General features: G+C 44.7%; 2 protein-coding genes across 4 annotated transcripts in view; one reads left to right on the top strand and one right to left on the bottom strand.

Annotated features, from left to right (window-relative positions):
- Positions 1-2,152: 2,152 nt before the first annotated feature.
- NDUFB7 (NADH:ubiquinone oxidoreductase subunit B7) lies at positions 2,153-11,033 on the top strand. 2 transcript variants are annotated; one of them, XM_020778521.3, is made up of 4 exons: positions 2,153-2,375; positions 8,208-8,376; positions 9,368-9,479; positions 10,808-11,033. In XM_020778521.3, the coding sequence occupies exons 1-3, from the start codon at positions 2,264-2,266 to the stop codon at positions 9,468-9,470; spliced, it is 384 nt and encodes a 127-aa protein (XP_020634180.1). In that variant the 5' UTR covers positions 2,153-2,263; the 3' UTR covers positions 9,471-9,479; positions 10,808-11,033. The 2 variants fall into 2 exon arrangements, with proteins under 2 accessions (XP_020634180.1, XP_020634179.1); XM_020778520.3 differs by lacking the exon at positions 10,808-11,033 and having other exon boundaries at positions 9,368-9,565.
- Positions 11,034-12,882: 1,849 nt separating this feature from the next.
- TECR (trans-2,3-enoyl-CoA reductase) overlaps positions 12,883-15,790 on the bottom strand; it is a 54,071-nt gene continuing 51,163 nt past the window's right edge. For both annotated transcript variants that reach the window (XM_072990342.2, XM_020778518.3), the window contains one exon: positions 12,883-14,676. In XM_072990342.2, the coding sequence (XP_072846443.1) occupies positions 14,549-14,676 (128 nt within the window). In that variant the 3' untranslated portion in view covers positions 12,883-14,548. The remainder of the gene's footprint in view (positions 14,677-15,790) is intronic.

The raw sequence follows: 15,790 nt of genomic DNA, 5'->3' as shown, positions 1-15,790 counted from the left end.
TTTACCATAATATCTATCCATGCTATCTATCTATTGGTATTATCCATGGTTTTCAGTATCTTAGAACCAATGCCCAAAGAATATGGGAGTCCTACTGTAATCTGAAGATGTTTAGCAGGGTAGATAAAAATCAATTATTTTTAAAAATCATATTGATTTAAAACAAAATTTAAATCATAATTTAAATTTTAAAAATCAATTTTTCAAATTTAAATAATCCAAAAATGAATTTTAAAAATAAAATTTGTTTTAAATTGTCATTTAAATTAATTTGATTTTAATCAGATCTAATCTTTAGTACTGTAATTCATAAATAATCAAACTTAGAGAAAGGAGAAGGCACAAAGGATTCTGTATTTAATTTTAAACTGGATGCTGAGTCTGAGACCTCAGATATTCTGTGTTGGACAGGCAGCTGCAAAGATAAATTGGACTATGTGTCAAAGAAATCCCAAGTAAAGGCTTGCATCTGATGTTCAGATGGAACACAAGGTATAAGAAACAAAGACATTCTAGTAACTCTTTGGCATAACAGCCATAAAAATACATTGGTGTGAAGCATTCTGCCCTTTGTACACATGTCGCCAAAGACAGGGATGTTCCTCCACAGCACACATGGCTCTAATATATGTGATCTCTGCCAAACAATAGTTTTGTCTCAGGCCACCAATATTTCAAGAGATACTCTTGGATGAGGTTGCCAACATGTCATCCCTTTGAAGTGTGCTTAAATCACCTTTCACTTCAAACCTGAGCTTAGCATTATGTATGTTGGTATATATCACTATAGTTTAGAACAGAATAAAAGAATAGAGTTGTGCTTGGAACTACCACGCAGTTCAAAGCAGTAGATGCTTAGCTGCTTACAGGATACATTTTTTGCACTGAGAAGGGATATAAACTGCAGGAGACAAAATGAAAATACTGTAAGCTCCTTGCAAGAGTTTGGTATTCCAGATCTGGTAAAAGATGATTATCCAACTTGCATGGAACTCTTTTTCCCCATGTTATGCTTGTGTATCTACCTTCTAAACTTGATTGATTCTTGCTTTATACCAAGATATTTTATAATAAAGAAATGATTTCATGCTTGGTCTCAGAATGATCTTTTACTCTTTCATATTACAGTGAAAGCGGTTAAGCCTCAGGTTAGCACTTGAAATACAGGATCCAAATATACTCAGTTACATGCCCAGACTGGAGCTGGCAAAATACAGAGGGCACATCTTAAGTGAATACCTATCCTAAAATGTAAACATCTGTCACAAAAGATGCCAAGTTAATAATGAGACATTTCAAAGTGAACAATTCTAAAAACCAATTTGTGAAATACACTTTCTACCCAGTGCTCTGCATGCTATTAATACTGTACAACAATATACCCAGTTGTAATAATTAAGAATAAACTCTCTCTCTCTCTCTCTTTTGCTTCTCTCTATCCACAAGTAGCACCTGGACAGTAGTCACGGTCTTACCTACTGGGATAAATCGTATTGAATGTCATTTTACATAACAAAAATAGGCTACTACGAAGTGGGGAAGGTTTACTACAGTATTTGGACGAGTTATTGTGGAAAACAAACGAGTAAAAAAAAATTCACAGGGCGAAGGAACTTGGGGTACCCAGTGTGGTGACGGGCTGGGACTCAGGAGGCCTTGGGTTTGAATCGCCTCTCGGCCATGGAAACTGACTTGGGGGGGGGGAGGTTGGAACTGATAACGCCTCTCCTCAAATACCTCACCCGCCTTGAAAGCCCTGTGAGGGTCGCTCGAAGTCAGTGTCCCGACCTGACGGCCCAGAGCTAACTTAACTGGGAACGACTTCCTTTTTCTGGGGCCATTCGTGTGCTGGCGGACATGTCATTGGTTGTAACGGACCCCCCCCCCCCGCTCCCTGGGATTCCTAGGGGGCGCCTCCCTCTTTCACGCACGAAGGCTGAACCCTATTAGAGCCACGTTCGCCCAAGGTTTCCCCCCCCCTCGCCCGCCCGGGGAACGACGCGAGTCGCCAAGGAGCGCCTTCGCCCGGCCCTTTTTTTTTTTTCATAAGTCCCGCCAGATTGGAGGGGGGCGGAGGGAGAGGAAATACCGCTTGCCGGAAGCTGAGCGACCGCTCTAGTTCTCTATCACCTGAAGCGAAGGGGGAATCCTTCCGGTGTTGGGCGGAAGGGAAAAGAGGTTGGCTGGGTCGAAGGGCGGAAACGCGGGAGGAGGAGGAGGAGGAGGAGGATTGGGACGGAGGGGGGGAATCGCCGCCGCCGCCATGGGGGCTCATATGGTCCGGCGGTATTTCTTGTGCCCGGAGGAGGAACCCGATCCTTCAACGATCCCCAGCTTCGACCCCATGTACGGCTTTCCCGAGCGCAAGGAACGCGGTAAGCGGCGGCGGCCGGAGGAGAAGCGAAGGTGACCCAGCGCTTGGCTCCGCCTCGGCTTTTTCCCAGTCCCCTCCGCAGCAGCTGGAGCGCCGGGCTTTTGCAGGGGTCCTTTCGCTCCCCGCCCCCACCTTGGCGTCAAGAGTGGCCTTTTTCTTTTCTTGGGTCTCCTCCGGTGGAAAGGAGCGCGCAAGGTGGAATCCGGCGCGGCGGCGGCGCCTGGGTCCCTCTCTTCGCACGGCCTTGCAAGTGACTTGTCTGTTCTCCGCATCCAGTCTCACCTCTGCCTACCTGGAAGGGGAGCGGTGGCGAGAAAATATTACTGGGGGGGGGGGGGGCGGGGCGGCAGGGCAGGCATGTTTCCCTCAACGCTTTTGGCTCAGAACCTAGGAGAACATTGGAATGTTTTTTAAAAAAACCGAACAGAAGTGAAATTGGTCTTTCAACCCCCGCCTTCAAATCTTCCCTGTGCGGAAGAGACTTGAGCAGCGGTTCCCAATCTTGAGACTTCAGATATTCGTGGACTAAAACTCGCAGAAGTCTGGTGAGGCCAGGATTTCAGGGAGTTGTAGTCCACGAACATCTGGGGACCCAAGGTTGGGAACCACTGGTCTACTGAGTCTGAGACTCGTGCAGTAGTTAAACCGCTGTACTGCTGCAAAAACTGTACTCACAACCCTGGGTGTTTAAACCCAGGTAGCCGGCTCAAGGTTGACTCACCTTCCATCCTTCTGAGGTTGGTAAAATGAGTACCCAGCTTGTTGGGGGGGGCAATGTGTAGCCTGCATAATTTTTAAATCACCCAGAGTGTGCTTTAAGCACTATTGGGCAGTATATGAACAGCATAGCACTTTGCTTTTTGTATGTGTTTGCTTTGTTTTTTGCTTTTGAAACATCAGTGGGGTGATATTCTCACTTTATTCTCCCCTGGTTCTGGTCCGTCTGGATTGTATGTGAATCTCCTTCCATATGTCGTATCTGCTAGTATCTTGGTTCTTGCCGCACGTCTCATCTATTCTAGCACACAGAGTTGTGAAGAGTTTAGTGGCGTTAAGTAGTAGGCATTTCATAGTTAACACAGATGCTGAGATTTATGTAATGCTGCTCAGAGAGTGTGATTTCTCTGAACCATAAATTTGTTCAGCTTGGCAGGAATTCTTCTTTATATCGACAAAAGCATTGTGGCATCTTAAATACTAATAAATTTCATTGTGAGCTTTCGAAGATTACAATTCAATTCAGTTCAACTGGTATCTGAATGTGAAGGGAAAGACCAGAAGCTCCGGGTCTTTCTAGTAGAGCCGACTCTCTTAAAAAACCCCAAAATGACCCAGACTAACCCTCCTGCCTCCCCTGGGAAGAAGGAGGGCTGGGTATATAACGGTGAGGCGGGATGATATCCCCGGTGGTTGGGAGATGGTCTGGATAGAGGATCCGTGGACCAAGCGTTGGGAGCAGGTGCGTGTGCCTCGAGAGGAGGCTGAAAGGAGGCGTAAGAGGGGCTTGATGCAGAAACCCTCTTACTGGGGGGAGACTGAGGCTAAGCTCTGGCGTAAGAAGCTGGCCGAAGTGAAGGAGGCAAGTGAAAGGGAGAGGGCGGCTAGACAGGCATGGCATACAGAAGAGCTGAAGAAGATGGGCTGTTACCTGGTCCCTGGAGTGCCTCGCCAAGAGAAGGAGACCTTTCGTGGGGGTGGATGGGAGACGAAGAAACCCTCCCATTGTTGAGTCCGTTTGACCAAGAAGTAAAGGACAAGTTGTTGGGGGAGGTCCCTGTTGGACCTTGGGACTCTGAACCTGTTAAAACTGTTTTTGAAACTACATGGATACCCTTGCCCGAGCCTGTTACAGGGCAAGAGACTAAACCAAAATCACCAGAAAAAATGACGTTCCGTTTATTCCAGTTAATAAAGAAAAGTTAACAGCAGAAAAAGCAGTCTCGACTCCTTCTTGGGAAGAGCGGGAAGCCCCGAACAGCGAACCCTCACACTGAACTAGACTGTAATTCATAAAGGCTCACACTGATTTAAATTTATTAGGCCAGAATCTTGTGGAGTTGTGTAGCTGTTGAGAGACAGGTGCACAGAGGGTGCTAACTGGTTGCCTGTTAAGTATTGTAGTTGTGCTGGTGTTTGTGCAACCAGTTGTGTGACAAACAGCAGGTAAATCATAAACTGCTTGCATAGTTGCCTTTCTGTTCATGCAGTTGCAAATGTTTTGTTACTCACATATTCATTTCTTTGGTTTGTGTTGGAAGAACACAACAACAACAACAAAACCAGAAGAAATGTCAAATCTGATACAAATCCCACACAGAAACCCAAAATTGCACTGGCCAAAATTATTGGCACCCTGTCTAAATTGTAAGAAATAACTGCTTTTCAAGCATTTCATGCTCCTTTAATTTGTATTTAGACACACCTGTCGCAAGTAAGAGGTGTGGGCAATATAGTAATCCCACTTGCAACCAGTTAAGATGGAGAAAAGTCGACTCAACCTTTGTGTTGTGTGTTGTATTGTATGTGGCACTGAGCATGGAGAAAAGAATGAAGTGTAAAAGGTTGTCTGTGAATTTGAGAGAGAAAAATTGTGGAAAACCATCAACATTCTCAAAGCTACAAGTTCATCTCCAGAGATCTTAATATTCCTGTGTCCACTGTGCGTAATATCATCAAGAGGTTTTCAGCCCATGGCACTGTAGCTAACCTCCCTGGATGTGGACAGAAGAGCAAAATTACTGAAAAATTATAACAAAGTGTTGTTCAAATGGTGGACACAGAACCCAGATTAACTTCCAAACAAATTCAGATCTGCAGACACAGGGTACAACAGTGTCGGTTCATACTATCCATTGCCATCTGAATTAAAGGATATGGAAGGAGACCCAGGAGGACACCACTGCTGACACACAGGCATAAAAAAGCAAGACGGTAGTATGCCAAAACTTATGTGACAAAACCACAGTCCTTCTGGGAGAATGTACTGTGGACAAATGAGACAAAAGTAGAGCTTTTTGATCAAGGACATCATGGGACTATTTACAGAAAAAGAAATGAGGCATTCAAAGAAAAAAATGGTGGAATCAGTCAAACATTGTGGAGGTTAAAGATGTTTTGGGGTTGCTTTGCTGCTTCTGGCACTAGATGCCTGGACTGTGTGAATGGTATCATGAAATCTGATGATTACCAAAGAATTTGGGGGTGCAACATAGTGGCCAATGTCAAAAAGTTGTCTCTCCACCAGAGGTCATGGGTCTTCCAGCAGGACAATGACCTGAAACACACTTCAAAAAGCACTCAGAAATGGTTACGAACAAAGCGCTGGAAAGTTCTGAAATGGTCAGTAATGAGTTCAGATCTGAATCCCATAGAACACCTGTGGAGAGATCTCAAAACAGCAGTTGAGAGAAGGCATCCTTCAAATCTGAAGGTCCTGGAGCAGTTTGCAAAAGAAGGTAAAGGTAAAGGTTCCCCTTGACAATTTTTGTCCAATCGTGTTCGACTCTAGGGGGCGGTGCTCATCCCCGTTTCCAAGCCATAGAGCCAGCGTTTTGTCCGAAGACAATCTTCCGTGGTCACATGGCCAGTGCGACTTAGACACGGAACCTTCCCACCGAGGTGGTCCCTATTTATCTACTTGCATTTGCATGCTTTCGAACTGCTAGGTTGGCGGGAGCTGGGACAAAGCGACGGGAGCTTGGTCTTCTGACCCTGCAGCACAGGCTTCTGCGGTTTAGCCCGCAGTGCCACCACGTCCCTCTTTGCAAAAGAAGGGTGGTCCAAAATTCCAGTAGAGGGGTGTAAGAAACTCATTCATGGTTACAGGAAGTGATTGATTTCAGTTCTTTTTCCAAAGGGGGTGTTACCAAATATTAAGCTAAGGGTGACAATAATTTTGGCCAGTGCATTTTTGGGTTTGTGTGTGGGATCGTATCAGATTTGACTTTCCTTCTCTGTTTTTTTGGGTTGTTACAACGCAAACCAAAGAAATGAACATGTGAGTAGCAAAACATTTGCAACTGCAACAATTTTCTGAAGAGAAGGGTTGCATTTTCTGACAGAATTGCAAGGGTGCCAACATTTTCAACCATGACTGTATGACCATTTTATTTTTACAGATATTCACGTCAATCCTCCATTTTGCTTCTTTATAATCACACTAAATTCCTATTTCCATCATTACCACCTCATTGTCCTAAATTTTTATCCTTTTTATATTGACTTAATATATCTGAAGTTTAAAAATATATATAATCTATTCTAGAATATCTCTTATATCTATTTGAATAAATGTATAACCCTTTTGTCTCTTAGGCAATTCCCTCCATATGTCCCATCTTTTCCAGTGTTTTTTCACAGGACTCCCCTTTGTAATATATTCCTTGATACCGTGATGCCTTGCTTAGCGATCGCTCCGTTGAGTGACGAAATTGCTTAGCGACGGTATTTAAGCGATCGCAAAAGCAATCGCTTAGTGATGTTCCCTATGGGGAAAATTCGCTTTGCGATGATCGCAGGGAAGCGATCATCGCAAAGCCCCCATTTTCAGCCAGCTGATCGGCAGTTTCAAAATGGCCGCCAGGTAAACAAAATGGCCGCCCGCTGTGTGTCCTCACTTTAGAGGCACCGAAAATGGCTGCCCCTATGGAGGATCTTCGCTTTAAGGTTAGTTTTGAAGCCCATAGGAATGCATTAATGGCGTTTAATGCATTTCTGTGGGCTTTTTAATTCCATTTAGCGATGAAATCGCTTAGCAATGTTTTTTCTTGCACGAATTAACATCGCTAAGCGAGGCACCACTGTACTTTATTTTCATGAAAATCAGGTATCTCCAACTGTACTCCACATTCTCCCTCTTCAGAGTTATGCAGATTTGTCTCATGCTTCTTCTGTATTGTATTGTTCAGTCGTTAAGTCATGATTAATTGCTTCTGGAATTAATTTGAGACATTAAAGTGAGAGCTGGACCGTAAAGAAAGCTGACCGCTGAAGAATTGATGCTTTTGAATTGGGGTGCTGGAGGAGGCTCTTGAGAGTCCTCTGGACTGCAAGGAGAACAAACCTATTCATTCTAAAGGAAATCAACCCTGAGTTGCTCACTGGAAGGACAGATCCTGAAGCTGAGGCTCCAATACTCTGGCCATCTCATGAGAAGAGAAGACTCCCTGGAAAAGACCCTGATGTTAGGAAAGTGTGAAGGTAAGAGGAGAAGGGGATGACAGAGGACGAGATGGTTGGACAGTGTCACTGAAGCTACCAACATGAATTTGACCCAACTCCGGGAAGCAGTGGAAGACAGGAGGGCCTGGTGTGCTCTGGTCCATGGGGTCGCGAAGAGTCGGACACAACTAAACAACAACATTGCCCAGTAATTCTGGAAGCAATTAATCAAGACTTCATTCAGCATTTGTCAGTTCCTGCTCTTATCTAGCATAAATCTCCAAACCACACGTATAGTAGTTCATTTTTCTGACATTAATCAGCCTGCTTTTAACACATTCCATTGTTTTTCTAGCGTTTTATGATGACTGGGTGGGGTTTTAAATAGATTGTTGTACCTTACTGTTTGATTGTGTTTTGGTGTTGCTTATGTTTTTTAGTATGTCACTTGTTTGCTCTTCTGTCCTGAGTCTCAAATACTTCGTCTTTAAACTAGCACGACCTGTGAATTTGTATGGTCTGTCAAATACTTATCAGCAAAACTAATGTACAGGTTATTCTCCACAAACTAGTCCCAGCATTAGTAGATTTAAAATGACTGATGTTGGTGGGGAGCATGTTTCTGGATCTTAATCTGTTTTCTCTCCATTTCATTCCCTTCATTTTCACACAGTGATGTTAGCAACATGGCAGCAGATGGTTGATGCTCAGATTCCTCTAGAACAGCGGGATTATTGTGCCCATTACCTTATTCAATATATGAAGTGCAGACGTGACAAATTTCCCAATATTTTTGGATGCAAACATGAGAAGCACGATTGGGACTACTGCGAGTACCAGGAGTAAGTCAGAGCTATGCTTCCTTCTTTCTTGTTACCTTTGTCAATTTCTTCCTCGCTTGATCAGTTAGCTGTGGTTCAGAGTATCTGTCACGTTGCAATTGCAGACGGATTCTCTAACAGCCTTCCTTAACTGCTACTTTCCGGATGTGTTGGACTACAGTGCCATCAACTTTGGTCAGCATATCCCTTGATTGTCCTGGCTGGGGCTGTTGGAAAATTGTAGCCCAGTACATCTGTTGGGGGAAGGTGGGCCTAGAAATGTATCCCTTTCTCAACATGAACATCCAGTAGGAGCTGGAAGAAGTAATGTGGATTGGGGTGAAGGTTGTCTTTGTCACAACCCCCTTGGTGTGAGTCTGGGAGTAGTCTAATAGGGTGGTCTGTTAAGCTTCCTTAATGCAGGGTGAGTGTTGTTATGTTGGAACATTCTTGACGGTACAGAAGGAACCCACTTTCTGTCTACGTAAGTCCTTGAATGTATGAAGGAGTCCCAAACTGGCCAATGTTTTCTGCAACATTTTCTTTAGAACTAAATTAAAACTAGAGTGCCTAGTTAAGGCTGTGTCAGCTTGAGACTACATGTTTGGGGAAAGGAGCAGAGCTCAAATACACATATACTAAAACTGATTCTTAGTCCAGAATACAAATAAGTTGGGATAGCCTTATACCTTAATCTCTTCTGGTCTGAGAGAGATTTTTAAATGGATTGCTGTGCTCTGTTTTAAATGTGTTTTAGCATTAATTTTATTACCGTTTATAATTGATACTTGTTTAATTCTTTTGTATACCTACTGTTTTTAGCTTTTAAATATTGTCTTTTTAATGATGTAAGCCACCTTGGGTTCTTTTTTAAGGAGAAAAGCAGGATAAAAATATTTTAAATAAATAAATAAATAAATATGGGAGCCGTTGTACATGGCAATAAGAAACACGATGGCTTGGTTGGGATCAGTTGCCCAGAACTCACCTCTAATTGTGTGTTTTCCCACAGTTATGTTATGCGCATGAAGGAATATGAACGGGAGCGGCGTTTGCTGGTTAGGAAGAAGCGTATTAAACAGAAGGAAAAAGCAGCTGCAGCGGAAACTCTGTAACTGACTGTGGTGGGTTTCCTGGCACTTTCCCCAAGAAGCCTGTGGAATCCTATGTGTCTCTTTATATAGAAAATAATAAAACACATTAACCTGTAGCAGGGTCTGAAATAAGCACGGTCATTTATGAAATGAAGTGGATGGTGTGGGGCATATTCATTAGAACTAATGAATGCATTTAGCTCTTAAGGCTGTGAAGTTTTTCATAGTGAAGAATCTGAAGATGGCCCATTTTAGGTTCAAGTGTAAATGGCCTTCTCTTAGAACAGTTTTAATAGGAGAAGAATGGGGGACTGGCCTTTCATATGGCTGGCCTCCATCTCCCATCAATACTCTGCACAGCAGCCAAGGAGTGTAGGAGATGTAGTCTGACAGCTTGAGGGCCATAGGTTTCTCATGGCTGCAGTAGTGGGTAAGGATCCCTTGGTGGGTTTTTGGAAGCACAGACGATGTGAAAAGTGGTGTAGAAGAACACCTTGTGCTTAACACTCATCCTTTTCCTGAGTGCAGCTGGTGTCTCCCTGCATGATTTGCATAAATGCATATCTGTTTTGGCCTGGTTGGCGATTGCTGTTTTTTGAGCTGGAAGCTGATGCTTTGCTCTGTGCAGTATAGACAAAAGGAGTGACTGTATTACAATCATGCAAGGAGTTAAGCAGGGAAGTGATGTCCTTAGGGCAGGGTGGGAAGCCTTCAGCACCTGCGTGTGGGTAGCAAATTGCAGGCTTGCCTAAAGAAGCCAAACTTTGTGGCACCTACACCGTGGGAAAGCTTTACTGTTAGGTTCTGGTTCAGACTGACTTGGGAGCCATTCACTTCACATCCGTATGGGTGACCTTTGCAGGCCCTCTGTGACTTGCGTGTGTGCCCAAGCTACCATCTCCCCATGGGAATCATTCATATTCAGTGGAGTGGACTGCATGGAAAGGATCAAATCAGGGAAGACTCACCCAATGTGCCGCCATCTTTATAATAAATGATGCCCTCCCCTGCTAAACAGGTGGAGTGCAGTTAGGATGGAAAGGACACCAAGTGCGGGAAAGTGTTATTTCTTCTTCCAGTATCTGTTGTATGTCATAAAGCAAGAATGGCGAGGGTTGTGTATGAGCACCCATGGGGCAATAACTGGTCCGCTACTACTGAGCTACAGGTACAGCTCTAGTGGATAAGTTTTTCCTATCTGGGAAACACATAGATACAGCTGCCTTGAAAACTACACTGTTAACAGCTCCTCTGTGCTAAGAACCATTATAGTTAGATGTCGTAGTATGGGCCTACTATGTAGAATCTGAAAATGAAAATGAATAGCTACTATTCACTGAAATATTTCTTAATTGCAGGAAAGCTTTCAATACATGCAGACACCATCTTCCATTGGCCCAGAAATTGAAGAGGCTATGGAGTTTGGACTAGCCCTTCTACACAGAGCAATGCACTGCTTCCCTGCTGGGATCTTACAAAATGCTTTATATATTATACTTTGTCCTAAATTGAAAAATACTTGAATATTTGCCCCTTAATCTTTAAGAGTTTGATTTTTCATTAAAAAATTATTTCCCCATTAAAGCATAATAGTATGTGGAATCTTGTGAAAATGCTGTGATAAATTCAAGCTTATATGGCTTTTTAGAAACTTCCCTATATAGAAGTTTTCCATCCCGTTGTCCACCAGTCTTGTCAGTCAGAAATACAGTGGGGTCTTGACTTGCGAACGGCACGAGGTACGAACTTTTTGAGTTACGTACTTCTCCGTCCGCAAAAATCCATTTTGACTTGCGGAGAATTGACGTACGAACCAAAAAGTGAAAAAAAAAAGCGGGAGAGGCGGGGAAAGCGGGAAATTCAAACTGCTGTCGTTCATCCATTGGCCAGGGCAGAGCCTAGGACCTCCTCCTCTTCTTTCGCTGCCACGGCTGCTGCAGCTGTTCCTGCCTGTGCTCTGGCTGGTGGTACCGCTGCGTTTGCAGGTGGCTGCCTCCAGGCGGGCAACTCGGAGCCCAGGCAGGGAAGCTGGTGCACGCCACCGCCGCGTGGTCCTCATCCACGTCTCCCACTGCTGCCGCCGCCAGCATGCTGGCCATCAAGCTGGAGCGGCCGGACCAGGAGGAGCTGGCGCTGGCTGCCTTCAACCAGCCCATGGAGACCCTGCCGGACTACCTAGTCCCCTTGGCAGCTGCCGCCATCCCCGTGGTGACCCTGCATCCGCCGGCCTACGAGCAGGTCGCCGCCGCCGCTGCCCATCACCACCACCCACACCCGCACCCGTGCGCCTACCTGGACTTATACACCGCAAACCCCTAGGCCCCCCACTCCCACCCCCACCCTCTCCTGGGTGGAGAGACCGCCAAGGACTGGAAGAGGAGCATCCGGCACAAAGGTACGGCGGACGGAGGCGGCGGCGGGGTGGTAGTGCAGATACGGATTAAATGGTTTTCAATGCATTCCTATGGGAATGCAGATTTGACCTGCAAACTTTTTGACCTGCGAACCGCCTTCCAATACGAATTGAGTTCGCAAGTCAAGACCCCACTGTACCAATTTCTTTATCTAGTGCTTCTAGATAAGCAAGGAATTCAAAGGAATCTTGGTGACCACCAATAACAGCTATACTTCCTCCATTAGCTAAGATGAAGTAACATTCACATGGTGAGTAGGCTTTGCTACTCCATTTAACTCCCATTAATTTAATAACAACTCAAATGGCATTAAGATTTTTAATGTAATTATGAGTGGCACAGGGATGTTCAGCACCCAACTCCTCCCTGCCCTGATACCCCTCATGTTTTAGGGTGGGCAAGTCTGATACAGGGAACCTGCATTCCATACCACTGGAAAGCAGAATCATGCAGGCTTGCAAAATCATGCAGTAATATACATAGAGTAGTCTCTCTGCTTTAGGGCTCTTGTGCCCGCCCACCCTTCCACCTTTCCATTCATGAAAGGAGTGTAGCTCTATTAGACCTACCCTGTTTCCCCCAAAATAAGACCTAACCTGAAAATAAGCCCTAGTATGATTTTTCAAGATGCTCGTAATATAAGCCCTACCCCCAAAATAAGCCCCCGTTAAGTGAAACCCCACCTTCCACCATCGTGCAGCAACCAGAAGAACATGACATGACTATATTTGAATAAATGCAGATTGTTGTACATGAAAAAAAACATCCCCTGAAAATAAGCCCTAATACGTTTTTGGAGCAAAAATTAATATAAGACCCTGTCTTATTTTCTGGGAAACACGGTATTCTGTTGTCACTGCTTGGCTATCATCTGCCTTTCTGCATGTTACATTGCTTCCTCTTTAGACAGGATAATCCAGTAAGGAACTGATGCGTCTCCTTGCACATAGCCCTTCCCTAGCTGAAAGAAGTCTTTTTGCAAGCAGTTCCCCATTGATTTACAAAAAAGAGGCTAACCCTGACCAATGGAAGGACTGTTTTTATTGGTATAGTTCCAAGAAGACAGTTCCACATGAAACAGACCATAGGTAATCAAGTGGCTCATATTAAACAGCTGCTGTGGAGCCTTGCAGGTTTCCAGGATCTTACTGCTCACGTGCAGCATAAACTAAGACTGTTGCAAACTTTCATCCTGATCCGAGGCACTTGCTTGGAAGTAAGTCATGCTGTGTTAAAGGGCTAACTCCACCTAAGCATGTGTAGGATCACACTCTTAACATTAAGACAAACAAGAAAAGAGAAAAGTTTCTCCAAGGGAGGCCATCAAGCCTAGAGTCTTCATTTCAATCACACTGAATGTTTCCCTATAAGAACTGAGGCCTTTTAAAACAATACTGGCTAGCAAAATCTGCAAGCTTTGCTTCAAAGCAGTTTTTTTTTGCAAGAGGTTCTCAGTGCAGTTACAACTTTCTGTAACAATACTGATAACCTCTGTACCTAATAAGCACTTCTAGGAAGGAACCGGGCCTGCAGAGGACACAAGATGCATAAAATGACTGGCAACAGAACAGATAGCAACTTATGGTGAAAAGCCAGTGGGTTTTTAAGAGCCGCATATTAATGATCTCCTGTTTTGGGTAAAGAAGGCCTACCCCATTAGATCTTAAGGGAAACTGAAGCATAGTTTTGGTTAGCATGTGGGATACTGAGAAAGGACATAGTGGCTTTAATGTTAATTAAAATCAAGTCACAAACGGGAAGAGGCATTTATGCTTAAAATTGACAGTGCTGGCTTGCAGTGGGGGGGGGCTACTGACGCACCCACACAATGCTCCTGCACTGCACCTGCCTTGCCCCAATTGCTTCCGTTGCAGTGTCTTCTCTTGCAACCCCCACATACCTGGCCTTAACGGTGCCCCTCATCACCCACTGTGGTGGCTAGAATAATTCTACCAACTCTGCCTGGAAAGCACACAGTGGTGGCATCTCCCTCATACCCCTTCTGGTCTGCTTTAAAATGTAGGTCTCAAATGCCAATGCCCATTAGCGGCACAAGGGCCCAAAGGTGCACAAGACCATGCTATGCAAGACGAAGGCAGCCTCTTCGAGGGGCCTTATTAGTTCAACCCCACCGGGAAAGCTGCTAAGAACTTTCAGAATAAGGGAAAGCATTCCAGGACAAAAAGCAAGAGTAAACTTATGCCCTACCAGTATTTGCCACAAGAGGGCCAAGGAAAGCTAGGCGAACAGACGACTCCAGAATTTGACCAATGAGCAATGGAGCTAATGCCTGCTCTCCTGCACAGCCTAAGTAGAGAAGAAAGTCTTCCTTTTGGAGTAAGGTACAGCTGCCTAGTTTCGGTTTTTGGCACCTGGCCTTGCAAATGTTATACCTAGCACCTGGTTCAGTGGTGCCAGTCTCCAGTAAAACTGGATTGTTTCCTATGTTCCCTGCTGCAGTGGTTAGCTTCATGGTCTTTGTAGGGAAAGGTGATTCCAAGCTCAGGAAGTCAGGGGAAGGATAAAAAGTTGTGGCTAATAACTTACAGAAGCAAGGAATCCCCAGCTTTCCCCAGATCACAAGCAGGCAAGAAGGAAACAGCCCAATTTAGACTCCAGTAACAGCCGCTCAGAAGGTTTTTAAAAAAAACAACTGGCCCAGACCGAGAGGCAGTTGCCTCTGGCTCAGAGCAGGAAAGGGACGATGGGTGAGCGAAGTGGGGGGTAGTCCCGGAATTCCTTCAGGTAACTTCGGTGTTTCCCCTTTGCCCAGATGGTCATTTGGATAAATCCAACCAGGGAGAATAGAGCCACTATTGACAAAGAAGAGAATGTTACACGTTACCAAACATCTACAAGTCTTCGATGATACATGAGCGTGTAAGCAAGAAGTTAAATCCAGGTGATGGAAAACTGCAAATATGTTATTATAGCAAGTACAGACACTAAATTACAGTACATTGATCGATCAATCAAGTCACCTCACGACTCTTGCACTTTCAGATAGCCACACCTACTTTAGTCAACATCCTGCTGAACTGTGGTGGGAAGCACATCACCCCTGGCATAATTTCAAAAACCCACTTACAAACCATTTTTTCTTTGGATGTCTACTGGGCAAGACAGAAAAGGAGTGGGTGGGAATAATGAGCCACAGCAAGAAAGAGCCACCCAATTTGGCTCTGATTCTGCCCACTGTTGGCTTTAGCTCTGCCTACCACCAATAGACATCCAGAGGTTATGCGATCCTGAAAGAAGGAGGTTACCTATTCCTGCAGTAGAATCAGAGTTAGAAGAGGCTGGGTGTACCATTTAAGCCCAGAGTCAGACTATACTGACCAAGCAGCTGTCCAGCCTCCAATGAAGACTTCCATCTAGGCAGGCCACTGTGGCTTTTACACAATTCCCTCTACAGAACATTGATTCCATTCTACTGTCAAACTGCTCTTACCATCAGGAAGGTTCTCTTACATTTTAACTCAAACCTGCACTTCGACAATTCAAGCCAGTCAGATTGAGTCACTGCTATGTGACAACCTTTTAAGTCCTGGAATATGGGCCCACATAATGAAGCTGAGCAACAGCTGACTCCATGTATCTGTGGACTAGGTGGAATCTGCTACTTTAGGATGTCGGTTATTTTCTTATCTTATACTAGCAGATCCAGAGCAGAACATGGAAACATTCCTTTGTTGGACTGTAACTGCTGGAGTTCCCTAGACTTCAAGGTACACTGGTGGGCTTCACAAGAGCTTCCGTCTATTCACTGTTGGAGGGCAAGTCAGGACCAGATGGACCTGTGGACACCAGGAAGTGCTTGTATCCTTAATGATCTTGTAAGTAAATCATCCCAAGATGTCCAGCCTGTCTTACAGAATCAATCAAAAACTAAGGGCAGTGTCACAAGGAGAAGCACCACGCAGTGAC

The sequence above is a fragment of the Pogona vitticeps genome, chromosome 2 (assembly GCF_051106095.1).
Source record: "Pogona vitticeps strain Pit_001003342236 chromosome 2, PviZW2.1, whole genome shotgun sequence".
NCBI lineage: Eukaryota > Metazoa > Chordata > Lepidosauria > Squamata > Agamidae > Pogona > Pogona vitticeps.
Note: the sequence above shows the minus strand (reverse complement) of the source record. Positions and strands in the feature narration are given on the sequence as shown.